At 44.9% G+C, this 25,799-nt stretch overlaps 2 protein-coding genes across 5 annotated transcripts in view; both read left to right on the plus strand.

Annotated features, from left to right (window-relative positions):
- Positions 1-2,706, plus strand: part of Alg9 (ALG9 alpha-1,2-mannosyltransferase) — a 66,977-nt gene extending 64,271 nt beyond the window's left edge. For 2 of the 3 annotated variants that reach the window (XM_055621755.1, XM_055621756.1), the window contains exon 15: positions 1,741-2,706. In XM_055621755.1, coding sequence (XP_055477730.1) covers positions 1,741-1,864 — 124 coding nt within the window. In that variant the 3' untranslated portion in view covers positions 1,865-2,706. The remainder of the gene's footprint in view (positions 1-1,740) is intronic. The other variant, XR_008721790.1, reaches the window with a different exon arrangement.
- A 14,378-nt stretch (positions 2,707-17,084) lies between these two features.
- Ppp2r1b (protein phosphatase 2 scaffold subunit Abeta) overlaps positions 17,085-25,799 on the plus strand; it is a 31,471-nt gene continuing 22,756 nt past the window's right edge. For both annotated transcript variants that reach the window (XM_055621758.1, XM_055621757.1), the window contains exons 1-5: positions 17,085-17,218; positions 17,901-17,991; positions 18,522-18,622; positions 21,633-21,865; positions 22,442-22,589. In XM_055621758.1, the coding sequence (XP_055477733.1) occupies positions 17,105-17,218; positions 17,901-17,991; positions 18,522-18,622; positions 21,633-21,865; positions 22,442-22,589 (687 nt within the window). In that variant the 5' untranslated portion in view covers positions 17,085-17,104. The remainder of the gene's footprint in view (positions 17,219-17,900; positions 17,992-18,521; positions 18,623-21,632; positions 21,866-22,441; positions 22,590-25,799) is intronic.

Raw genomic sequence — 25,799 nt, forward strand, 5'->3', positions numbered from 1 at the left:
ACATAGGGAAGTAAGAAGAAAACTTGTGCGGTCAGAAGATAACTTTGAGGAGTCTTTTCCCTTCTTCCACTCTGTGGGTCCTGGGGATCAATCTTGGGTCGCCAGGCTTGGCAGCAGGTGCTGGCCCAACTCATCAGTACTTGAATGTGAGAAATTCATCTATTCTTACAGCCGCCTGAAGACTCTTGGCCATCTGTTGTCTGCTTCTCATTTGTGTGTATATCTGATTTGTCTGAGAATTGTGTCATCTTCCTGTGCCCATCTTCTTACGACATTGGAGATGGGAAATGTTTTAATAAGGATTCTGATTGTGTTCAGTGGAGGATGTCGGTGTCTCCAGTGGTTCATCCTGCACTGGAAAGCTACAGAGCCGATTCTGCAGACCCTGATTTTAACCAAGGGCCAGTCCTCTGCAGCATAGTCGACTGTTAATGGATGAGAGTCGTTTCTGCAATGGCCACTGACCTGAAGGAACTGGTGCTGTCTCTTAGACTTTCTGTTCAGAACATCACCTTATCTGTGTGCAGAGAACAAAAAGAGGAACATAACTTTTGTCTGAGGCAGGTGCATCTTCTTGGTTACTCTGCTCCCAAGAGCCCTGCTTCATCTGCAGAGTCTCCTAAGCCTCTTTCTCTACCCAAACCCTGGAGCTATTGAACTGAAGTGCCTCTCTCTCTGCTGCTCACAGGGCACTGCCAGCACCTCAGCTGGGAAGTGTCTCCAAGAGCTGTGTTTGCCAAGTGCGATGTCATTGTGTGCAGGCACCGCAGGAGTCTGCCAAGCCCAGAGGTAGGCTGCCAGTGCAAATGCCACGTTGACATGGCATTTACAAGTTTAGGATCTGGAAAGGGACTGGCCATGGACACCCTTCAGCTCTCTCGTTTCCTGTTATCAGCAAGTGGGCCAGCTTGGATTTTCAGACTGAAAAATTCAGTCAGGAAGTTATACTTGATGCATTTGAAGTTATCATTACATCCTCTTCCAGGAAAGCATAAATCTGTAGGCTACAGGATAAGCCATCACTGTTAAGCTTACAGACTCGGAATCAAAACTGGATGAACCTCTAATTCGGCTCTTATCAGTCACAGCATGAACTTGAACAAGCTGCTTAATGTGCGTGACCCAAGCAGGCCTTTGCCTTCTGGCTGTGAAACAGGGTGTTAGTGTCACCCTCCTCAGAGGTTTATCAGATGGAGTAAAACCAAATCCCTTACCAGCTCTCACACGCCAGTCATGAGTAGAGTTTTTGAGAACATACTGTGCTAGTGTGAGCTTGTGTGTAGATAGGCTGTTTGATTCAGGCACAGCTGGAACATGGCACAGGTACCGAGCACACGGTTTTTCTTGTCTCTCTCTAGGAGAAATTAGAGTTTGGGCCAGGATTGGTTGAGCATTCAGCATTTCTATAATTGTTTAGATGCAGAAATTATTTGGGTGTTACAAGTGGGTTTCAGTCATCACAGCCTTTGTATGCCCTGGACCTTTTCTGTGTTGCATTTGAATGCAAAATGCAGACCTATATAGCCCTTGCTAAGCTGTTTAGACTTATTAGGCAGATAGACATTTGTTTGGCATGAATAACAAGATCTGTGGTCTGATATGATCTAGTACCTAAATAGTAGACTTTTCTGTATTTATGTAAAATATATCCTTGATGTAGCACTTGGTTTCTTTGAATTATTTGTAGAGCCATCAGTAAAATGATGAAATTCCTCCCCCGCTCTTTGTCTTCTTTTTCAGGTCTTCCAAGTTGCTCCGGGCATTCTATGTCCCCTTCCTGTCGGATCAGTACACAGTGTATGTGAACTACACCATCCTCAAGCCTCGGAAAGCAAAGCAAAGCAGGAAGAAGACTGGAGCTTAGGAACGCCCCTGTGGCTCCAAGGGACAGCCATCATGTTAACTCACAGCTCCACTGAGCTGACTTCCTCCAAGTCATATAACACTTGTAATAAAGGTCGGCTGACAAGATGCCAGATTCCGGGTGCTCTGAGCTCGTCAGTATGTCAAAGTCTAATCAGAGTCACACACATCCTGCCCCTGTCTGGTCTGCATGTGAGCTTTCTGCAGATGGGCAGAGTCCCTAAAGCCTGGAGAGGTACATTGCTCCGCTTCTCATTGTTCTCCCTGTTGAGTTATTTATTAGTGCGGAGAAAAGCTGAGCGCCCTGACTGGGTGTGTGCTGGTGTTCTCCACTCTCTGGCCTGGCATCTGAGAACTAGCAAGCCTTCCTTAGGCCACATGGTTTCTCCACTAAAGTTGTTTGGCAGCTCCTAGCAGACCTTGTTCAAATCCTAGTGCTTAGAAGAAGCACAGCCTAGTGCCAACTGACGTGTTCTTTCACCGGCAGCAGGCTTCAGCTTCTGAGAGCATTCCCAGGACTGACACCATGTCCCGAAGCTCAGGAAAAAGGCGACCATGGAAGAACTGTGACCTAATATTATCTATGATGCCTCTAATTTTCTTTAAAACCGGTCTTAATTATTTGGCTATTTGGGAAGTGTTTTAAGATTTTTAATGTTTCAGCATGCTGTATCTTGAATTCTAGACTCTGTACAAAGATAAACTATATAGGGTCTCTGGAGAAAAGTTTATCACTAGGTTTGGGCAACATCATATTTTAAAGTGCTCTGAGGCCATCTGGGGGAAATCAAGAACTCCTTTTTGTGAAACAACAGCCCTAATGAAATGGAAGTGACAACAGTGTATACGTAGCACCCATACTTCAGTTCTGCATGGCCCCCTGCAGTGGGCACCTCTAGTTGCATAGGCATTGGTAGAACTCAGCCAACAGGTAAGCCTGCCTGTGACTTCACCTTCCCTTACAATACGGCACATCCTTGAAGCCATTTCTCAGTGTCTCATTTGATCCTATAAACACTGTGAGAGGACCCACTTTCCAGAAGAGGAGACAGATGAAGGCGGAGGCAGGAAAGTGGCTTATGCAGTGTCACAGGTGTGGACAGTAGTGGACCTTGGAGTAGACCTAGGCTGTCTGACTTCTCATACGTGCATGATTGTCCATGCTTCTGGACTCATCTACGAAAACACTACTTGGAAGGAGGAGGAGGTAGACCAGAGACCCAGGTTTGTCCACTTCTGTTTTAGGGAAGATTTTCATACTAGTTCTTCTGAGTTCTTCATAGCCTATGGGTTAGCCCTTCTTCGCAGTGCTGTGATAGTGCTGGGGCTGAGGTAGAAACGTCCTTGCTTTGGAAGTCACAGGCTCTACTGTACTGCATTCTTGTCCCTGTGAGCCGTGTTATAGGTGCCTTATTTGCTTAAGGGTGGCAGGTTCTAGTTGTGCAGAGAGGGTAGATCAGATTTTCACAGTTTCCATTTTCCTGTTTTTCTTTTTAAAGAAAATAACTTTCTAATGTAAAGGAGGAAAGCAGACAGACAAATGAGTAGTTGAATGGGTCCTCTTGGGGATTCCCCTCTAAAGGAACATCTGATTGGAGATGAATGAAACAGAGGTGAGGTAGCAGGTATGTAGAGAATGACAGCTGGTAAGAAAGGTAGATTACAGCCCTCCTGTCTCTGAAATTTATTTCTTAGTGTTTGATCACCATTTTCCAAGGCAAATACTGGGAATGTAAAGAACTGAGAACATGTTTGAGAAGCCAAGGCGTGGTAGGATGACTAGAAGAGTTGGTAATGGAGCTCGCTGTAGAGTGGTTCTTCTCTTTCTAGAGCATGGCGGAGTGGTAAAGCAGATGTTTACTGCATGTAAGGCTCTGGGTCCAGTTCCCCACACATGCAAACACACACACCTAAAAGTGTACGAAGATGAGCTATTTGATCATCCTATTTGCCTGAGGGATGTAAGGATCCCTCTAAAGGTGCCTGGCGTAGACCTAGGCCTCCACATGCAAACACAGGTCCTCTGAGTAAGAACTCGTAATGTAATGCAGAAAGGCAAGATGGATGCAGAGATGTCTTCAGAGTATCAGTTCCTAACCCTTTGGAAGCCTCACTCTGGTTTTCTCCACTCTGTTTTCTGGTGAGAGCACAGTACACTTGCACACTATGCCAATTACCTCTTGGCAGCATAGGGGGTTAGCTTCACACGGGAAAAAGGCATCTGGTCCGAGTCTCGCATCTTCTCCAAAGACTGTTGCGCAGATACCTCGGCTCTGCTCGCTCGACTAAGGTACTTGCTTGTGGATTGTTACTGTTGAAGAATGGGATTACATGGCTCGGAAATGCCTTTGATGGTTGACAGAACAACCATCTGGGTTGTTCTGGGTATACTGCGTATATATGGCAAGTTCAGACTTCTCTGGTCTCTGGCCCTAAACCCGCCTTATTTGAACCTAAATCCTGTGACACTGAGTACCATTATTCACCTAGTCTAGTGATAGGAATATATTTTCAAGATCTGACTCTTATTATTTGATTTTAAAAAAGGTTATTTTAACCTCAGGATAATCACAGAAAATCACAGCGTGTGCTCATTATTACTGAATTCAGGCTTAGCAGTAGACATGATTGTAGATAAAGGTGGCCATTGATCCCAGTCTTGTCTTTCGGTCATTTTTTCCTAGTCTGGTGTTCTGGGAAAGACCTTTGAAGTCCTTGTGTAAGATAGCAGCTAGCCACTTGACCAGTGGGAGCCTTATGTGCTGTGCCTCCTAGGGTTGTGTGACTGAGACACTGAGACAGACTGTAACAATCTGGCTGATACCAGACATCTTGGCGTTTAGTTGAGTTGGTCTTATTTTCTTTAAGGAGGAAAAGAGGCAATGGAATTTCTGCCTGCACAGATTCGGTAAAGCTTGCATGTGATTCTTTCAGGCTCCCGCATTGAATTCCTCAGGTAAACGGATGAAGTGGGCATGTCAGCTTTAATGTATTTGTATCAGGAACATCCATGCTTCTACAAGGTGTTCACTGGGTTTTGGGGCTCTCTGGCATATTCATACATCTGGGTGTTTCTTTAGTTGTCCCAGTCTCTGTAACCGTGGAATTTTTTAAAAAGCAAGTTTGTTCATTTGTTCATTTTACATCTCGATCGTAGCCTCCTCCCTCCTCTCCTCCTGGTCTCACCCTCCTTCCGTTTTCTCCCTTCTCCCCTCTTCTCCTCAGAAAAAGTGACAGCCCCCCTTACAAACCCATCGTGGCCCCTGAGTTTCATCAAGACTTAGTACATCCTCTTCTCCGAGGCCAGATGAGGCAGCTTAGCTAGGGAAGAGTGATCCAGAAGCAGGCTACTAAGTCCGTATCATATACAATCCAGGCTCCCCTTGCTGCTAGGGGACCACATGAAGCCAAGCTGCCCATCAGTCACTTCTGTGTCATGGGCCTAGGGCCAGTCCATGCATGCTCTTTGGCTCGTTCCTCAGTCTCTGTGAGCACCTGTGGGCCCAGGCTGGTTGACATTGTTGGTCTTCTTTAGTCATTCTTGTCTCCTCCAGGACCTTCTGTCCTTCCTCACTCTCCACAAGACTCCCCTAGCCCCACCCAATGTCTGGCTGTGGGTCTCAGTATCAGTTTAGCTCCACTGCCAGATGGAGCCTCTCTGAGGACAGTCATGCTAACCGCCTGTCTGCAAGCATAGCTGTATTGTTCATAGTGTCAGGGGTTGGCTTTCTCTTATGGGGTGGGTCTCAGATTGGGCACTCATTGGTTACTTTGCCTCATCTTCATCCCCGCACATCCTATAGGCAGGATAAATTTTGGCTTGAAGGTTTTGTGGGTGGATTGGTGTCCCTCCCTCCACTGGAAGTTCCCCCTGCCTAGGAGATGCAGATGAAATCAGGACACAGCATAGTGCTGATACCAGTGTCATCCAGCTCTCTGTCTTCCTTATTCATGTTCTTTATTTCATGTGTCAGTGTTTACATTACATACTGTATTTCTGTGACAGAAAAAGTTAATAATTTTTGACAGTTTGATTTTTTTTTTTTTTTCTTTTGAGATAGGCTTTCTCTGTGTAGTCCTGGCTGTTCTGGAACACACACTCTGTAGACCAGGCTGACCTCAAACTCAGATCTACCTGCCTCTGCCTCCCAAGTGCTGGGATCAAAGGTGTGCACCACTCTGCCTGGCTTGATTTTCCTTCTCAAGGTGACTCTTTTCTTTTGCATTCAGCTTCTAATCTTCACAGGGAATTGGAAACAGTGCAACTCCTGTGTTCCCCAGCTCCCTGCCTCAGTTCATAACTATGACTAAGGTCAAAGAGCTCAGAATGTTTACCCTGAACCTTTGGGGAAGAAGCCATCTGGTGTCACCATGGAAGTCCTTTCAGGCTAAACAGAGCACGTGGGAATTCATTTTCGAGCATCGTGGGGCTTGAGAGGGTGCATCCTGTACCCAGCTCATCTCACAGTCTGGGTGTCAAGTCTCTGGAGTACGAGAGGTGAGTTTCCATAGGCATCCCAAACCAGGCCTTTTGGATACTTTCCCACTTTGGGGAGGTGGTAGATTTCTTTTTATTTTTTTATTGGCAAGTTAGTTTTTTTTTAAACATCATTTTCTTGTCTTCGTATTCAATCTTGTCACCTGGTTTTTCATTATTACTTTTAATTTTTCTTCCCACATGATGCCAGGTGTCCCTGAGACTTGTTTGATTCATTTCAACCATGCTATTTTAGGTGTTCTTATTAATTTAGTTCAAGTGGGAACAGGCCACTGCAGTCATTGGTCTGTGCGGTGTGGGACCACCTTTTCCCCCTATCCATCTGCTTCTTTATCTTTAGAACTATGTCTAAGCACCCTCTCTAGACTTCAGACCTCTGGACAATTTCCTTTTTCTCCCTTTATTAGGAACACCCTTAAGCAGAAACCTTGAAAACCCATGTCTCAATGTTAATTGTCATGATGGGGGCAAAGTCTGCCGTGTTCCAGAGCTCAACAGACCCTAGTGTTTTTATCCCATGCATTTTACTGACAACTAAGAAAAAGAGACACTTATTTTTTTTTAAACTAACTAACATGCAGCTCTTGCTTTCAATTTGGCACAGATTTTTAATTTTAGTTTTTTGAGACAAGGTTTCATTCTGTAGCCTAGATTGGCCTGGAACTCCGTATGTAGCCCAAACTGGCCCAGGATTCACAGCAGTCCCCCTGCCTCAACCTCCCAGTGTTGTGATTATGGGCATGGATCACCATGCCCAGCATCTTGGTTTGAATTCTTAGAGACAGAAAATACAGCAAGTCATGAGTCTTGAGAACTCAAAGGGCAGCTTTTAAATAAGCCTGTGTGTGTGTGTGTGTGTGTGTGTGTGTGTGTGTGTGTGTGTGTGTAGCTTAGCAGTTCTGATCTCCAGACTTTGGCACAAGAGCACATTCCCTAGGGTTGCTTCTAAAAAGAGCTGCAAGGCTCTTTATGAAATATTTATATTATATGATTTTAGAGGGCCAGACTTAGCCCAGATGTCCTTCTGAATGTGTCTGGCTTAGAAAACCTTGTAGGTGTAAGAGGGCTTTAAGCCCTTCCTGTTCCCTGTTCTTCACAGAAGATGCCCAATTGCAATCTGGGTTTGTATGCACACATTCAGATTGAATATTAAGTATCAGGTTTGGAGAGCTGACTCAGAGGTTAAGAGCACTGGTCCTGAGTTCAATTCCCAGCAACAACATGGTGGCTCATAACCATCTATAGTGAGATCTGGTGCTCTCTTCTGGCCTGCTAGCTTACATATAGGCAGAATACTATATAAATACTGAAAGCTGAAAGCTGCCCTGGATATCCCAGTTGTGGAATTAGGCCTAGGCCCAAGATTAGATAGAGTTCAAATCACCACATTTGAGCAGTGGAATGAGAGAAATTCAGCTTAGGGTGTAAAGCTGCAGTGGCAAGGGCAAGCTGGACTCTTCCTGTTGAGCTTTGTAAACTGAATTGCTTATGTTTAAGTGAACAATTTGGGTTTAAGTGAACACCTCAGCATATTTTTTTCTTAAAATTTAAGTGCATCTTGAAATAACTTTAAGACCAACGTAAGTAGGGACCTTTGTTTGCATTTGCATTTGTTTCTACTTTCCGGGCTTTTCCTGTAATTTGTTACATGGCAATAAGCATAAACTAGGCAACTTTTTGATGGGCCTTAACAGCTAGCTGAAGGGCATGATTCAGACAGGTTTCTTCTGAGAGGGGGAGTTGGACTTTTCAGGGACCTGACACAGGATCCAGATAGCACCTGCTGTGAGAAGGGCTCTCTGATCCCTATTTGTAGAAACAATCAGGCAACTGGCACCCTTGACCTTTGGTCAGTCATTTAAACTTTCCGGTCAGCTGCATTGCCAAATAAGAAGGGCAGGGTGCCTCTGTTTATTTGCTGTCTGTTTTAGAGGCATTGTGCTCAACCTGGAGGAATTATAACCAGTAAAGCAGCAATTCTTAGCCAGAGCTGCAGGGCAGGAACATGCACAGTCCTACCTCAGGAGTCGTGAGCTAGGGCCAGGGATGAGCAATGACACCATCTTTAGAAAGCTCTAGATGCTGGGCACTGGTGGCACATACCTTTAATCCCAGCCCTTGGGAGGCAGAGGCAGGCAGATCTCTGAGTTTGAGGCTAGCTTGGTCTACAGAGCAAGTTCCAGGAGAGCTACACAGAAATCCTGTCCTGTTCCCCCCCCCCCCACCAAAACAACAACAACAAAAGCTCTAGATGGTCTTTCTAGTGTGTGCCCAGAGCTGAACGCTGTCCTTGATAAAGACTAGGTAAGCATCACACCAAAGACAGCTAACGAAGCAGGCAGAATGCACGTGTCTCTTTCTAATGCAACCCCTAGTCTCTCATGTCTTCATCTGGGCCTCTGTCCTTTCTAGGCCCTAAGTCTTACTTGCTCTGTCTTCCATGCCCAGTTTTCCATGCTGGAAAAGCAGATAATTCTTATGACATCGATATACACTAGTGGGTGCTAGTGGTCTCCTGTTCGTTTTTTTCCCACCTAATGCATCTAGGAAAAAGGAAATGAATACCAGATCTTGCCACTTATGGATTGATTTATTAGGAAAAGAAAGCTTGAGTAGACAGATGCAGTTGCAGTCTAGGGCTTGGCCTCCTCAGGAAAGGACCCGTGCTGAGCAGGACCATGATTGCAAGTGTTGAGCCATCTTCAAGGCCAGCTCTGTATGACCGTTAGGACACACTTAGCTTTTCACTGGAGCTCAGCACGGTTCACCCCGTTGTTTTGCTACAGGCCTGCAGACAGTCTCTTTGCAGCTGCTGCTAGCTGGCTCAGATAATGAGAGCAAAGTTTAATTCCATTTTAAGAGAAGTGGCCTGAAGTGTGTTCACTCAAGCACCCAGAAGACGCCGCGTGCCGTTCAGAAGTTTGTGGTACCTTTTTCTTGTGTCTTTATAAGCACTGTGTCCCTAAGTTTCCCTGAAATCTCCTATACAGTCTTCCCATTCTTTCCTTCCAGCAAAATCCTCATGGCAGTGCCTAGGGAAACAGGTGAGTTTCTTAGTGTGACATTTAGATGAGAATCTTGGAAACTTTCCCGATCCTGCCTATTTCTATTTTCTTGAGCTTTTTCTATATTTGCATATTTAAAGCCTGTGATGATTGGGTATAATACAGTGTGTGTGTGTGTGTGTGTGTGTGTGTGTGTACACGAAGTACCAGCGATTAAATTTGTTGCCCTGTTTGTTTCAGGTTTAAAACCCTTTCTGAGGGCTTAGGCAGCCATCATGGAGTGTCAGTTGTTTCCAGCAGAGGGCGCCCTACTCTCACTAAAAATTACAAAGTTCCTTTCCCTCCAGGAACTTAGTTGGGTTTGGTGATTGCTGTCTTCCCAGTATTTGTTGAAATATCCAAGCTGAGTGCTTTCAGACTCTACCTTGCAGTGCCTCGTGCTGCATTTCTACAGCTTCGGAAGTTTCCCGTGTGGACGAATTGTCCATCACACCTATGATTCCCTGGTTGCTAGGCAATCTTGTAAGTTGACACCTATCTGTTAATTTCAGTTGTATTTGTTATGTCCTTGTCCTTGTTCTTGAAGAGGAGACACATCTAACTCTTAGGGGCAATTACCCACCACCTGCTCGTTTTCAGGCTTTTACACAAAGCAAACCTTATCACATACACATTCCTAACCCCACCACTGCTGAGGCGCTGATACTGACAAAGGCGGTCTGGAGGATATATATCAATGTCCAGAGTTCTCACCTTTTGATGCCAACAGCCAACATGTCATTTACAGCGCAGTAGCTCAGTGGAAGGTGATGGCATTTAGCAGGGTGTGAGCCTTGTGCAGTAAAAGGCCTTAAAATGCCTTTGATTGTGTTTGCTCCACTTGCCTAGCCCATGAGGTAACAAGCAAACATTTGCAGAAGGAAGTAGGATTAAACATGCAGATAACTATGTAGAGAGTTTTGGGACCTGAACAGAGTCAGCTGTGCCAGATGTGGAAGGAGAAGCCATTCCTTTAGGTGTGCCACCTGATACCATAAGTGTGGAAACTGTGGATTGAGGCTAGATTTATGGAAAACTATAAAGGACAGCTAATACTAAGTTTGGCCTTGTAGCTCAGTGAGAGGGCACTGCAATCCAGGCACATTACCTCTCTTTTTGTAGATGGGGAAACTGATATTCATAGTTTCCCTCCCCTTCCCCTGTCCCTCCTTTTGTCCCTCCCCTAGGAATCCACCTCAGGACCTCACTGTGCTAGACAGTACTCTACGACTGAGCTCATCCCCAGTCCATCATGACAAGCTTGAAGTCCTGCTGTCCTTCATCTTTGGCATGCTAGGATGGAGAACCTGGAAGAAGAGATGAGCAAAGAGTTTGTGATCTAGTCAAGGCCGCTGTAGTTTTTCTTAAGCACTTTAACCCCCTTCAGTAACCACAGCCTGGAGTTTGCAGACAGAACACTCAGTCTTTGTCAGGGCCTTCCTCGAACATCGTGGACCCCAGCTAACTTTAATCTTAGATCAGAGAGGGGCCAGATTCCCTGTATACATTCTGACATTTGTGGTTACAGCCCCAGCTCTGTTTCTGCTGAGTTATGAAAGGCATGCACAGGGGATCTTGGCACAGGTCCTTTCTTATGCCTAGTGACTTTTCTCCTGGGAAGCTCCAAAACGGAAGAGAAGGAACATTACCTTTGGGAGGGGGAGGGGCATCAGGCAAGAGTACCCAGGAGAGCAGGAACGTGTGAAATTAAGTCCCACTTTTGTGAGAGCAAATCTCTGGCCCGGGACAAGTTCTTGTTCTTGTTGCTGAGGGCTACTACTTATGTTGCCTGGGCCTTGTGTAGGTTGTGATAAGATGCTTCTAAAATAGAGGGGAAGGAAAGCTGGGCTCTACCCTGTGGGCACAGTGAGACCAAGCAGAGAGTAGCTGGACGTCTAGCTCGGGGAGGCTGCAGTGTGCAAGACACAAATATTTGTAATAGTCGTCATGTGTCAAATTCAAAAGGCTTAGATGCAGTGAGTCTAGCAACCAAAAAAGGGCATTATCAGAAATGTGGGAAAATGGGTGATATTTGAATAAAATCTGAGTGATATATATCAAACTCACAGAGATCCATCTGCCTCTTCCTGAGTGAGTACTATGGTTAAAGGTGAACAGCACCACACTGGCTTGATTTTAAACTGTGATCATCAAGGTTAAGGAAGGAGAGGGAAGAGGGAGGTGTGAGCCAATGGTTCAAGCAGCACATCCATAGGATGAGCTGATATAGAGCATGAGGACTATCACCAGTGGTATCATATTCTGGACATGTTTATGAAATAGAGTTATAGCCTCTGGGGGAAGAAAAAAATTGATATATAGCCTAGATTGGCTGGAATTCTTGATCTTCCTGTTTATACCCTAAGTGCTGCTTTGTAAGTGCATGCTGCACTATCCAGCTCTAAGCATCATGAATTTGATCTTCTGACCAGCCACACAAAGTAAGCTGGACAGACTGTAGATCACAAGCCAAGATTCATAGAGAAGCTATTCACTCAGCATCATACAGCTGTTAACTGGTGGCATTGTAGCCCACAGCGTCCCTGACTACCAGAATGTCTTTCCAAGGGTCATATACCTAAACCAGACCTCATTAGACCAGTTCTTTGGTTTGCTCTTACCAAGAATTCAAGTGGTGTGTTTTACCCCAGCTGCCCAGGGGATGAGGGACAGATCAGCAGCTGCCATGCTTAAGAGTACTGGGGCTTTCTTCCATTGCTGTCTAGCCTCAGCTAAAGCCTGTTCTTACTGTTGAGTATTGCCATTTAGAGAGGGCGTGAGGTGGGGGTGCTTGCCACAGAGAAAAAAGAGGGAAAGAAGGTGAAAATATCGGTATAAAATTGAGGGGAAAATACTTGAGTTCCTTAGAATGAGACAGTGTTCCTGTAAATAGAAGATGTCAGGAGTGCTACCATGGGAGCTGTTTCTTGTAATAAATTAAACATGGACCTGGGAGTCAGCTTACAGGGTCATCCTGCTAAATGAAGATACCAATCTTATTCGTAAGTTCTGCGTCCGTAGATCCAAATGAAAGCTTACTGACCATGAACAGATGTCTTTCCTTGCCACTGTGCCTAAACATACAGTTCTAGCATTGACTGTGAAGCGATCTGGAGATGATTTAAAACACATGGCTAGGTGCAAACTGAACACCAGTACCAAACCATTGTATGAAGGTGCCTTAAGCATTGTTGGCTTTTGGCGTAGAGCTATATCCTGCCATCAAGCTCTTGCCTGATGCCAAGGGATGGCTGATTTGGGAAGGCACCTGGATGGCTCAGTTTTCGCTGGTGCTGCTAATGGGATGGAAGCAGAAGTGTGCTGTAACCTACAGTTCTCCCTCTGTGCTAGCTAGCTAGTGACTGTGGATAGGACCTGCATCGCCGTTGTACCTGCTGGTAAACCTCTGTGAGGACGAGGTGAAGGCCAAATTGAGATGACAGTGCCGTACAGATTTCAATAGGATTGGGCCTTTTCTGCGCAACACAGAGCTGTGACGCTGTTGATTCTGCCACCCTGTGCTTCTGTGATCTTGCTATGCTATTCTACAGGACCTGGGCATGTCTGACCTTGCCTTCTTTCAATTCACACTGGATGAGTGAACTGTTGTGTGGGTGTCAGAGCTCTGTTTTGAGCAGTCTCATTTCCAGACAGCACTGTCAACCCTCAGCCTAGACTCTGCTGTCTCCCCTGGGCTTCCTGGTCCTTAGCTTCTCCTGGTGTGTGTGGGCAGTGGAGAGGGGGGGGTACGGGAGTAGTTTAACACCAGAGGCTTTGTTGGCCGAGCATGGCTGCCTGCTGGGAACTTAGCAACATGGGATTATCTTTCTAATCAGGCAAAACCCATAGCCAGTAGGGAAGGATTTGCTTATCGATAAGCAGTTAGCATGACTGTTTGCTTTTCCTGGACAGAGGTGGACTCCCAGTTCCCTTCTGAGCCAGTGCTTGTCTTTCTGGATAAACTTTTTAATTCATACATTTCAAACACCAGCCACACTGGAGAAGATGCCTGGCTCCAATTGTGGGGACCCTGTACTCAGTGAGTCTGACACAGAGGCCAGGAATCTGCATTAAAAAAAAATTTTTTTTTTGAGGCAGGGTGTTATATAGCCCTTGCTGGTCTGGAACTCACAGAGATCCACCTGCCTCTTCCTTGAGTGCTGGGATGATTAATTATTAATTATTTTTCATTTTTATTTTTCTTCTGTGCATGCATATGTGAGGGGGTCTTGCTCTATCATTCTCTACCACTTACTCCCTGAGACAGCCAGCATCTCTCACTCATCCCAGAGCCAGGCTGGCAGGCAGCAAGCCCCAAGGGTCTCCCATATTCCACCACAGCGCCAGGGGCATGGGGGTTGCAGCCACATCAGGCTTTTTAAATGGGGATTTGAACTCAGGAGCTCATGTGTCTGCAGCAAGTGCTCTTACCCATGCACCTGTCTCCCTAGCTAACTTTCCATTTTTCATTTTGTAGATTAAATCCAAAGCCCTGAGCATATGCAGCTTAGCATATTGTTGCTGAGCTACATCCACAGGCCCAGGAATCTACGTTTATGATGAAACTCAAATGGCGATCAGTAGGTCATCTTTCCCCAAAGTCTGCCTTTGGACTTGGCCCTTTTTCTCCCTGCCGTGGCCCATTTTCATTCTTTAAGGAAGGGTTTATTAGCATCTCTGTGTTTATTGCCTGCTTTGTTCTCATAGCTTCACAGTTCCTGGCTTAGGAACCAGGTGGTTTGCTGCATTTTACAGGGGTGAGAGGGTGGAGAGGGTGACTGAGGCTTGGGGAGAGGTAGGTCACCATGAGTCAGAGACACAGGTGGAAATTGAAGTCTGGCCTCCGTGACTCGCAAAGCAGGCAATTTTCTGGGTTCTGTTTCCTCAGCTTGTGATTTCATGTTTAATCATAGTTATTCCGTAGGCCTCCACCTCATTGTGCTTGGGTGAGCAGCTCCCATCTGACTCTGAAGCAGAGCAGCTTAATGCCAGTGTTCCAAGTTTATGAGCCTATCAAGCTGTGGGGCCAGCCAGTCTCGTCTCTGCACTGCTTTTATCATCTTGGGACACCTTTTAAGATAAGGGAATAGAATTTTCTTCTCCTTGTCTTAGGAACCCTGCAGACCCTTTCACTGGTGAAACACTAAGTCGGCCCTCTTAGTTTAGCCCTGGTTTTCCTTTGCTAGATATTGAGGAATGGAATAGTGTCTGCTGCATGCCAGGCAGGTGCAGGCAGGAGCACAGGGTTGAGTTTCCCAGGCCTGGCTGGCCTAGAAGCATGTGTCCTCCCGTCCAGCCTCCTAAGCACTTGGTTATGCACATGCCCCTGGGTGCACTTTTTTGGGGAGGGGACAGGGTCTTACTCTGTAGCCTTGGGTGAGCAGGAGTTCACCAGGTGGACCAGGCAGGCTTCAAACTCACAAAGCCCCTGATCTGCCTGTCTTTCTAGTGCTGGGATTAAAGGCACTGAAGCCTTAAACATGGCTTGGATCCACTTTGAAAGAGAAAAACCAGAAATCTCTGGGATTCAGTCAGATTGTTAAACATTATTTAAATTTTCAAATATAAACCAATAATATTATGTTCTTTTAAAATTAGTCTTTATACATCTACAAAGCCAGATTTATAGGTTAAGTGAAACTACAAGACCAATATTATTAAAATCAATAGTGTTGATATTTTTGTAATTCAGTATGACAGATGTGTCTTTAACTAAAAGTAAGCCACATTTTGTGAGTCTGGGCTGCCTGCCCAACCTCAGCTTTAGGGTTTGCCACATTCATGCCCCCTGTTTCTTGTTTTTTTTTTTTTTTTTTTTTAATCACTTTTAGAACCATTGAGACAGTGTAATTGCAGGATGCCCTTTGGCTTTCATTTTGTGCATAAAAATATTTTTCATTTAGTATCTACCTCTGTTCATTTTTCTTTTTTTAAAGATTTATTTATTTTGATGTGCATTGGTGTTTTGCCTGCATGCATGTCTGTGTGAAGGTGCCAGATTCCCCTGAACTGGAGTTATAGACAGTTGTGAGCTGCCACGTGGGTGCTGGGAATTGAACTTGGGTCCTCTAGAAATGGCTCTTAACCACTAAGCCATTTCTTCAGTCCCGCTGTTCATTTCTTATAAGCTCAGAACAATAAAAGCTGTGTGACACTCATGTAAATACAGGTGCTGAACGCATGTGGCAAGACTGATTCAAATAGTCTTTGGGGTCAGCTAGATGGCTCGGTGCATAAAGGGGTGTGCCACCAAGCCTGACAACCTGAGTTCAGTTACGGGAACCCACTTGGTAAAAGGAGATAACCCATTCTGCAAGTTGTTCTCTGACCATACTTGTTCAGTGGCTTGTTTTTGTACACACACCACACACGCGCACATTTTTTGAAATTTAAAAAATAGCTACCCCAGCAGTCCAGACTGTGAATCTAAAAGTTATCAAAATGAAAATAAAACGAGAGCCTTCAAGCATATGCTCATGGACAGAATTTGAAAACAAACAAAAAACTCAAAAACTAAAACCCAAAATGCATAAGTATGTTGGTTTTCGAGTTTTGAATAGGAAAGGCTATCTCTGTCCTGCTAGGAGTCCCATGCTTTAAAAAGAAAACATACAAAAATCTTACCTCCTAAACTGCATTTATTAATAACTCGACAATTTTCTTAAGTCACAAAATAGTGTCATTTGAGAACCTATGACAGTCATACAGAGCAGCCTGTCTTAAGTGGCTTATATTTCAGCAGAAAATAAAGACAGGCATTCGAGTTACTTTGTGCTGTTCCAAAAGGCAAGTGAAAACTTTCCATTAAGTTCTGCATGAAATGCTCAGGACCACCTCCTCCTGGGGTCCTCTAGGACTCCTGTAGGCCTAGGAGGTCAGTTTCCATCCCACCGAACTGGGGAGATTAAAATGAGGCCCAATTATACTTGCTTGTTGTGCTTCTTGCTAAAGAACAAAAAAAAAAAAAAAAGAGAAAAAAGAAAAGAGAAGAAAGGGAAGACAATACAACAGAAGGCGCCATTCCAGTACCACACTGAAAAGAAACACAAAAACAAGAGAGCAGCATGTTTTGAACAGCTTGCGTGGAAAAAATATTGACTGGGGAGTTTGGACAGCACTGTTCATTTTCTCTCACCGCCCTCATTATTTGTCTTAAGGAGCAGGAGCCAGCCACACTTCTGGCAAACAGGCCAGAGGAAGGAGGTGGAGGGGTTGTGTGGAGGCTGGCCGCCCTGGGGGAAATTGAGGCTGAGACCTAGTGGCTGAGGGCCAGCTCGGAGCTGGGGGTGGGGTGGGGAGGTGCTAAAGCTTCTTCCTCCTGGCCAGGGGTACCGTCTTGGCCTTACAGTTCTACTGAGGCTCAACAACCACCACTGAGGAAGGCCCCTCTCCTTCAGAGCACAGTGAGCAGAGGATGAATCCCTGCCCTTGTTTCTTCCGGCAGGGCAAAGGATGCAGGGGTTCCATTGGTTTTCTCAGCCCGCCCTTCTGGAGTTCAGACCTCCAGTTGCCCAAATGCGGACCAAGCCGGAGTCTCCGCGCGCAGGCAGAACACTCGACTTCGTCGCTTCCCCGGAACCTGCGGATTGGCCTTAGCCCCGCCTGCCGGGGCGCTGGGCGTGGCATGGGGCGTGGCTTGGGCGTGGGGCGCGGCCTGAGCGCGGGGCGTACGTCGGCGACCAGCCAGAAGAGAAAGAACATGGCGGGCGCAGCGGGGGCAGGGGCCTGTCCGGGGGCAGCGGGCGGAGATGGAGACGATTCGCTCTACCCGATCGCGGTTTTAATTGACGAGCTCCGCAATGAGGACGTGCAGGTACTAGGATGGGGCTGGGGAGCCGAAGTGAGGGCGGAAGCGCTCACGGTAGTAAGCGGGAAGGCCGGCTCAGCCATGGAGGCGACCTCGGGGGGGAGGAGGGGGGGTGACAGAGACATATTCCGCGCCGCGACGGGACGGGACGGAGGTGGTGGGGGTCCGCGGTGGCCTGTCTCCGCTCCCAGCTGCCCTCTCCACACTGTCTGGGGCAGTGGCACCCAGCAGTGGGCGGGGACCTGGTTCCCGCCTCAGGAGCCGAGCGCGGGCGGGTTGCGGGGCGGCCCGGGTCCCTTTGAAGTGCTGTGGAGTGTCTGTCCGCAGGCAAACCCGTCTGGCGGGTCAACCCGGAGGAGAGGTGCATCAGTTGTGATGGAACTTTTCTCTGAAAAGGGAGGAGTTGTGTTTAACCGTTTCACCTGCTTCCTTCCGTCCAGAGTTCTCTTTTTTCAGAATCTCTCGCCGCCCGCGTTTTCATTCATTCATTTATTTTCCCCGCCCTTCAGTGTTTTGCCTAGGGTCGCCTCCGGCTAATGACGTGTTAAGCGGGCCTTGAGTTTTCTTCCGAATAAGATCTAAGTGAAAGGTTCATCCTCGTATACTGTGTACCAGAATTTCACCTGTTTGACCCTTTGACCGGAATTGCAACCAACTCTTTGCTTTGTTCTCCCACTTTATTTTAAAGCTCCGTCTCAACAGTATTAAGAAGTTATCAACTATTGCTCTAGCACTCGGGGTAGAAAGGACTCGAACTGAACTGCTGCCTTTCCTTACAGGTATGTCCCTTTAAAGAAACACGCTCCATTTTTCATTGGCTTTCAAACATGTTTTTGTTGTTTGTTTTAGTTATCTAGAGTAGCAATAAGTACTAGACTGAGTGGATGCCTTCTGCAGGGTGGATAGAAATGTTACATTCAGACATACTCAAACATATGCCATGTAGCTAATGGGAAGGCAATTAATGTGGGATATGAATTTCTTTTTAAATAATTTATTTTATGTGCATTGGTGTTTTGCCTGCATGTATGCCTGTGTGAAGGTGTCAGATTCCCTGGAGTTATAGATAGTTATAAGCTGCCATGTGGGTGCTGGGCATTGGACCTGGCTCCTTTAGAAGAGCAGCCAGTGCTTTTAACTACCGAGCCATCTCTCAGCCCTGGGATATGAATTTCTTAATAATTCTGTGACCCATATCAGGAAGACTTCTTAGAGAAGAAAGTGCGTAGGAAGCTGCTGCAGCTGTGTGCGCGCCAGCCAGCCCAGTGGCACTTAACCCTGTCGGGTGACCAAATATTGTTATTTCCAGATACGATTTATGATGAAGATGAGGTGCTGTTAGCTCTTGCCGAGCAGCTGGGAAATTTCACCGGTTTGGTGGGAGGCCCTGACTTTGCCCACTGTCTGCTGGTGAGTACTTATCTCCTGGAACTTTGTAGGATCGACAGTGTCTTTATTATCTGCTGATAGACAACACTGCAGCATTTTTTATGCAGATCTTTTCCTGGGCAGATAGTAATAGTGTTGTTGAGTGTATAATGTAGGCAATTTAGCTCAGCTCTTATTTTTATCAGTCAAAAATAAGAACTTGTTTCTGCCTCTGTAGACTTATTAGTTTAGAGATGGGTAGGAAAAGAACTTGATTTTTTTTTCTTCTTTTTTTTTTTTTTTCTTTGTGTGTGTGTGTATGTTTAAGACAAGGTCTTGCTGTGTAGTCTTGGCTGGCTTGGAACCCTGTATAGACCAGGCTATCTTTGAACTCAGAGATCTCTGGAGTGCTGAAATTAAAGGTGTGCACCCCTATGCAGATGACTAGAAACTGACTAGGCAGAGTTGTCTGTTTTAGAGGTTTAAATGTTGTATATATGTTGTTGGCTCTCATGGTTCCTAGCTCTACCTCATGGATGTTATGCTGGCTCCCATGGTTCCTAGCTCTGCGATACATACATACATACATATATATATGTATGTATGTATTATACTGGCTCCCATGGTTCCTAGCTCTACCCTGTATATGTGATGCTGGCTCCCATGGTTCCTAGCTCTGCGATACATACATACATACATATATATATATATATGTATGTATGTATTATACTGGCTCCTATGGTTCCTAGCTTTACCCTGTATATGTGATGCTGGCTCCCATGGTTTCTAACTTTACCTTGAATCATTCTGTAGAACTCTGGATATAGATGGCTAATAGGTAAATGGAAACTTGTAGAAATTGACAGATTTTTATATGGGTTGTCATTTTTCCCTCAAAATATGCCTCTTTCTCAGTCGTACCACCAGTACCCAGTTATATAAGCCTAATCTAGAAGATAGTTTTGATTTAGTGGTGTGAGAGGTTGAAGCCAGGGCTTTTGTGTGCTGTGTGAGTGAATGCTTTTTTATTGACCTACATTCCAGCATTAGAAGACATTCTTTTTTTCCTCCTTCTTTTTTTTTTTTTTTCCAAGTCAGGGTTTCTCTGTGTAGCCTTGGTTGTTCTTTATTCACTTTGTAGACCAGGCTGTCCTCGAACTCAGAGAGATCTGCCTGCCTCTGCCTCCCAGAGTGCTGAGATTGCAGGTGTGCAGCACCGCCTTGCCTTTAGAAGATATTCTTAAATCCTCTTTTTTTCCTTCCTCATGTCTAAGCTATTAGTCTTACTAACTTAGCATTTATTCCTAATCAGTCTTATAAGCTCATTCGTGTGCTGAATACTTGTCCCCAGCTAGTGTCATTGTTTTGGTGGTTTCTGTCCCTGGACTCTGCTTCCTTGCAGTAAGGCAGAGAAGCTCTTCTGACATACTTTATTATGCCATGTTGTTGTGCTGAGGCTCACTGGGCCAGGCAACCATGAAATGAACCATTGAAACTGAACCAGAATAAATCCTTTGTTCCTGTTAGCTATTTGGGTTTACAGCAATGAAAAACCCATGCATCGTGTTCCTCTTGATAACTTCATTTTATACATATTAGTCTTTCTGTTCATTATAAACACAATTTATTGTTGCGTTAAGACATTGTAGATGTTATCTCTGAGAGAGATGCTATTTAGAGTTTTCTATAGCTCTTTGTAAGTCAGACAACTCCATTTTGTATCAGAGAGGCCTTCCCTGAACTCTGCTTTCCTGAAGTAGCCTCACAGTCACCCACTTGGCCGTCGCCTTGTTCTAATCTGACTACCCCATTAGTATGTAGACTCCTTTAGAGCAAGGCATCTTGTGTGCTCATTCCTTCTGGATCCTCAGTGCTACAGCATAATGATATTTATGGAAAGAATGAGTTTACATAGGCTTGCAACTGGGAAGTGTTTTGGGTTCAAAGCTTCGAAAGTATTTTATACTTTTGGGGTTAAAGTAAGCAGGAGTGGTCATCAGGGCTCAGAAAAGGACATTGAAAAATGGGCAGACTTCAAATGAAGGGATAACTCAGAAGCCATTCTCTGGAGTTTGGCCATCGCCTGTAGTAGTGCTAGAAAGTGTCACAGTAGGCAGGGGACAGCTCATGAAAAACTCAAGAGTAAAAAGTTGTGTCTTTGCTGTGGACCTTTGACACGCCCTCTAGGAAAGCACAGCGCTGTCCACCGTTTGACTGTGTTAGGCGGCCACACTTCCTCTTGTTGAGTACAACCTTTACTCTTGGTCGGTCGCTTCTGCTGAGTCTACTAGGATCAAATGAAGAGTTAGAAAAGCAGTTAGAAGTTCAGAGCAGCAGCTTGTCTCTGTCTACCAGGCCGTGTCACACTCAGTTACTAATAGGGCCAGACCTTGAACCTCTCATCTTTTATGTCTCTATAGCTGCCAGGTCTTCCACATCTCTGCATTTTTATTTGATTGTTCTGTCTGAAACTCATATTTTTTGGCTCACGGAAAGATTCTGAATATATTTTGGAAAAACAAAATAGTATTTTATTCGGCTTGTTATTGGTTGCATGACTTAGTGCCATTGAATGCTTAAGGACAGGACAGCTCACGCCTCCAAGAGGGGTAGGACAGTATGAAAAGGGTATGGACTTTGTAGCCCAACCAGAAAGTATCATTCGTTTGTGGCACCCACAGTTGGCCATAGTTTTGGAATTGTTGATAAGGAAATGTGTACATTCCCCTCTGAATATGGCTGCCTATCATTTAATCATCAGCTCCCGATAATAATGACACTGTGTCAAGTCTCTTCTGCTGTGTCATTTGTAGACACTATCTGGGAATTGCCATCTGGGACATGTGATCTTGGCTTTTCTACAGAAGTCATGTCTTCAGGTTGGCCACACCATATGTTATCACTGTGGGAACTGAAAGTTACCATTTGGTTTGATGTAGTTAACATTCTGGTTACATGTACCATTTCCCTTCAGTCACATAAAAGGTGGCAATCTGTGTCTAACCTGCTTTAACAGGTTGTCATCTCTGACTTTCCTTTTTGCTCTCTGCAGCCTCCTTTGGAAAGCTTGGCCACGGTGGAGGAAACTGTTGTTCGAGACAAGGCTGTGGAGTCCCTGAGGCAGATCTCCCAGGAGCATACTCCCGTTGCGCTCGAAGCTCATTTTGTACCTCTGGTGAAGCGCTTGGCAAGTGGGGATTGGTTCACATCTCGAACATCTGCGTGTGGTTTGTTCAGCGTTTGCTATCCCAGAGCTTCAAATGCTGTCAAGGCAGAAATTCGACAGTAAGAGACAGTGGTTTTTGGTGTTTGGGATTATTGGGGATGCACAGCTAAAAATTACACAATGTTCTGTGTCCAACAGTGCTTCATACTAGGCTAGCAGGGTTGGTGATTCTTTTTCATGTGGTTGAGGATACTGATGGGTTATTTTGTTCGTGTGTGTGTGTGTGTGTGTGTGTGTGTGTGTGTGTGTGTGTGTCACGTGGTAACCTTTGGTGTTGGTCCTTAGGTACCTTCCTCCTTTTCTTTGGGACAGGGTTTCTCACTAGCCTGGAAATTCACCCTTAGGCTAGTCTACCTGGCCTGTAAGCTTTCAGGGATCTGCCCATCACCGCTGAGGTTATAAGCACTGCTACTGCTCAGCTGTCACATAGGTCCCAGGGTTGATGTGTGGGCTTCACACCTGAGAGGCAGGCACTTTCCTGACTAAGCTGTTTTCCCAGTCCTTTATTTACATCTGTGAGTAGAAACTTAGTCATTGATGTTTACAAGAGAGAGAGACTCTAAAACGGCTGTCTCTTGGTACTGGGACATGTTTAACCAAATGTTTGATATTAAATACCTTATTTTATGCTGCAGGCACTTCCGTTCCCTGTGCTCAGATGATACACCAATGGTGCGACGTGCTGCTGCTTCCAAATTGGGTGAATTTGCAAAAGTTTTGGAATTAGACAGTGTAAAAACTGAAATTGTTCCATTGTTCACGAATCTAGCTTCAGATGAACAGGTAACTCAAGACTTTTGATTTCGAAGACATAGATATGCTGTTTAGTAATTTAAAAAAGTTTATTTGGAGAGTTTTGACTCTAATGTAGGGTTCTTTTGCAAAATTAATACTCAGTTCTGGCCTGGTGTCCATCCTAATGCTGCTGTTTTTCTTTCTTAACTAGGCACCACTGGAGTCGGAGATTAGTTATTAGGTTCTATACTAGGAAGCTGGCCAGGGCTGTCAGGGATGGGTCTCTTTCAGAATTGTGTGTAGTATTACGATACAAAGATGAAGCTTTTCCTGGGATTCTGACTCCGTTAATTTCTGTACTAGTGTAAGGTTCTACCACACATGATAGCAATCTTAAATCCAAAGGTCTGGTTTCTTTGGTGTAGAAATGATAAAAGTCAGGAACTCCTAAATTACTTAATACAGTTGTTTCTCAGTACAGAGGGTGGGGATGGTTGCAGGATCATGTAAGGGTGTATGTTTTATAGAACTTAATTTCCACATGTAAAATGATATATTTGCCACTGCTTGTCCACTTCCTCCTGTGTACTTCTCTAAGTCACCTTTAGATACTTGCAGTGCCTTGTATAATGTAAACTAGTGTTGGAGGGATGGCTCAGCCTTTAAAGGTGATAGCTGCCCAAGCCTGAGGACCTGTGTCTGGTCCTGGAACCCATGTGGAAGACTGGCTGTAGTGGCACGGGTCTGTAATGCAGCATTCCTACTGTGATGTGGGAGGCAGAGAGAGGAGAATCCCCCTGAGACTAAGGGGCCAGCTAGCCTGGGGTGCACAGTGCAACAGCAGCAGAGAAACGAGAGACCCTGCCTCAAGTAAGGTGGTGGAAGACAAAACTCAGAACCCGAAAGTTGCCCTCTGACTGCCACATATCTGCTGTGGTAGCGTGTAGCCACTCTTACACACAACACAGTAAAAAAAAAAAAAACAAAAAAAAAACTATACTGCAAATGATCTGTAAATAGTTTTAATACCTTTTTTAGGGAATAGTGATATGAAATTATCTGTATGTTTTGTACAGATTAAAAACATGTTTCCTGAAAATTTGTGATGTATGGTTGGCTGAATCCTTGATGTGGGGAACCATGGACACGGACTGACTGTACCTCCCAGCCTGTTTTAAGTGGCTGCATGTATTATGGAATTAGGTTCTCTTAACAGCCCATGACATGGATACTCAAGGAAATGGAGGCCCAGCCAGTTTATGAAGCTTGTTCAAGGCTGTATTTAGCTAGTTGTGGCGCAGTTAGGGTTTGAGTGTATGTATCTTCCAGCCCCAAGTTTCTAAGTCTTAAAATTTAAACGTTGGCAACAGTGTTGCCAGGAATGGAGATGGCACATGCATTTGGTGGTTTCCATGCTGAAACAGGCAGGCTTAGAATCCTTGACATTTTCTATACTTCCTGTTTACAGATTTTTTTTTGGGGGGGGTGGTAGTCAGCTAGGAAATAGTTTAGGCTTTGAGGGTCATATAGCCCCTGTTGTAATTGCTGAACTCCACTTCTGTGGCATGAAAGTGGCCATGAAAGCAGCCTAAAGTATGGAAACCAGTGACATGAATCTCACCCGTCTCCTAGGTGGGGCAAGGCTATTAACATTTTTGCACCGAAAAAAAAATGTTCAATGCTTTGTTAGGAAGTATGAATACACTATGGCCCCTCTGACTACTTATGGAAGATCTGCTCATGGCTTACTCATTGATTAAAACACTTATTGAATGCCTACATAGAGTACCTACATATGTAAGGCACAGTTCCAGTGTTCAGTGCTGTGTTAAAGGCATACAAGGCCCTGCCCTCATGGAACTTAAACATTTTAATGGAGAAAAACAGACATGATACATATTAGGCATAAATGAAAATAAATGTAACACAATAGAACACTGACTGCTAAAGTCAGTAGACAGCTCTGAAGAAGTAACAGATGAGAGAAAATGTGTATGTTCCTTCCAGGAGCCCAAGAGCCCAGAAGAGAGGCCATGAAATGACCAACCTTGGAGCATGGTGGTTGAGAGTCCAGTAGGACAGGAGTGGAGAAGGAAGGGTGCGTGCAGATTGTTAGCCAGGGGAGGGTTTTCTTCTCTAGATGTGGTGAGACTCTACAAAGAAGTGTGACATGTGATTTATAGTTTTGAAAGGCCATTCTGGCTTATGTGTGAAAACAAAATTGTAGGAGGGATAAAAATAGAAAGAGAAGGCCAGTTGGGTGACATTGACAGGAAGCAGGTAAATCATGAGGGTGCACATGTACCATAGTGTGTGTGTGTGTGTGTGTGTGTGTGTGTGTGTGTGTGTGTGTGTGCGCGCGCGCGCGCGCGCGCGCACATGTGCTCTCCAGTGCATGCTCTATGTGTGTATTGTATTACATATACAGTAATTTGTGTCATTTCTCTTTGGTGCTCATATGTCTGAAATCATTAACTCCTAATGTCTAATTGTGCTTTATTTTGTGTTTCCATTTCTTACTCAAGCCATTCAAGTATCCTGTTTGGCATGAAAAGCAAGTTAACTGCCTGCCTTTTCTACTTTTCTTCTGCTCTGTTTTACTAGGCATGGTCATCTCAGTTTAAGTTTCAGCATTGCAATTCACCTTTGTTATTTTGCTATTAACTTTTCACTATCTGTGTCTCCCTTTACACACTCCATATCATGCTATGCCCATGGCCAGTGATTAGTTGGAAAAAGCTAACAAAGTGATCTCCCCTGTCCTTTAGACTCTTCAAATATGTTATTAGTTATTTGTGCAAATAAAATTTTTCAGCACTTTATTAAGGCTTTTATATTTTGGGGCTAATCAGATGTCTCAGGGTAAAGTGTTTGCCCGATTTCAATGCTCAGAACCAATGGAAAGGTACAAAGGGAGATATGATTCAAGGATGCTGTCTGGTGACCTCCACACACATTATCCAACATGCAATAAATAACATTTAGAACATCCTTTTTATTTAATAAAAACTTGGCGCCGTAGTCAAGATAGTTTAGCTGCTATGTTTATGACTTTCACATGCCAATCTAGGCAACGGAAGAAGTTCTGCAGCCATTTGAAGACATAAGACACACCATCATCTGTGGTGGCTGTCTTAGTCAGGGTTTCTGTCGCTGCAGTGAGACACCATGACCAAAAAGCAAGTTAGGGAGGAAAGGGTTTATTTGGCTTACACATCCACATTGTAGTTCATCATCAAAGGAAGCCAGAACAGGAAC

This window comes from Psammomys obesus, unplaced genomic scaffold, assembly GCF_907164565.1.
Source record: "Psammomys obesus unplaced genomic scaffold, mPsaObe1.curated_primary_1811, whole genome shotgun sequence".
Lineage (NCBI taxonomy): Eukaryota > Metazoa > Chordata > Mammalia > Rodentia > Muridae > Psammomys > Psammomys obesus.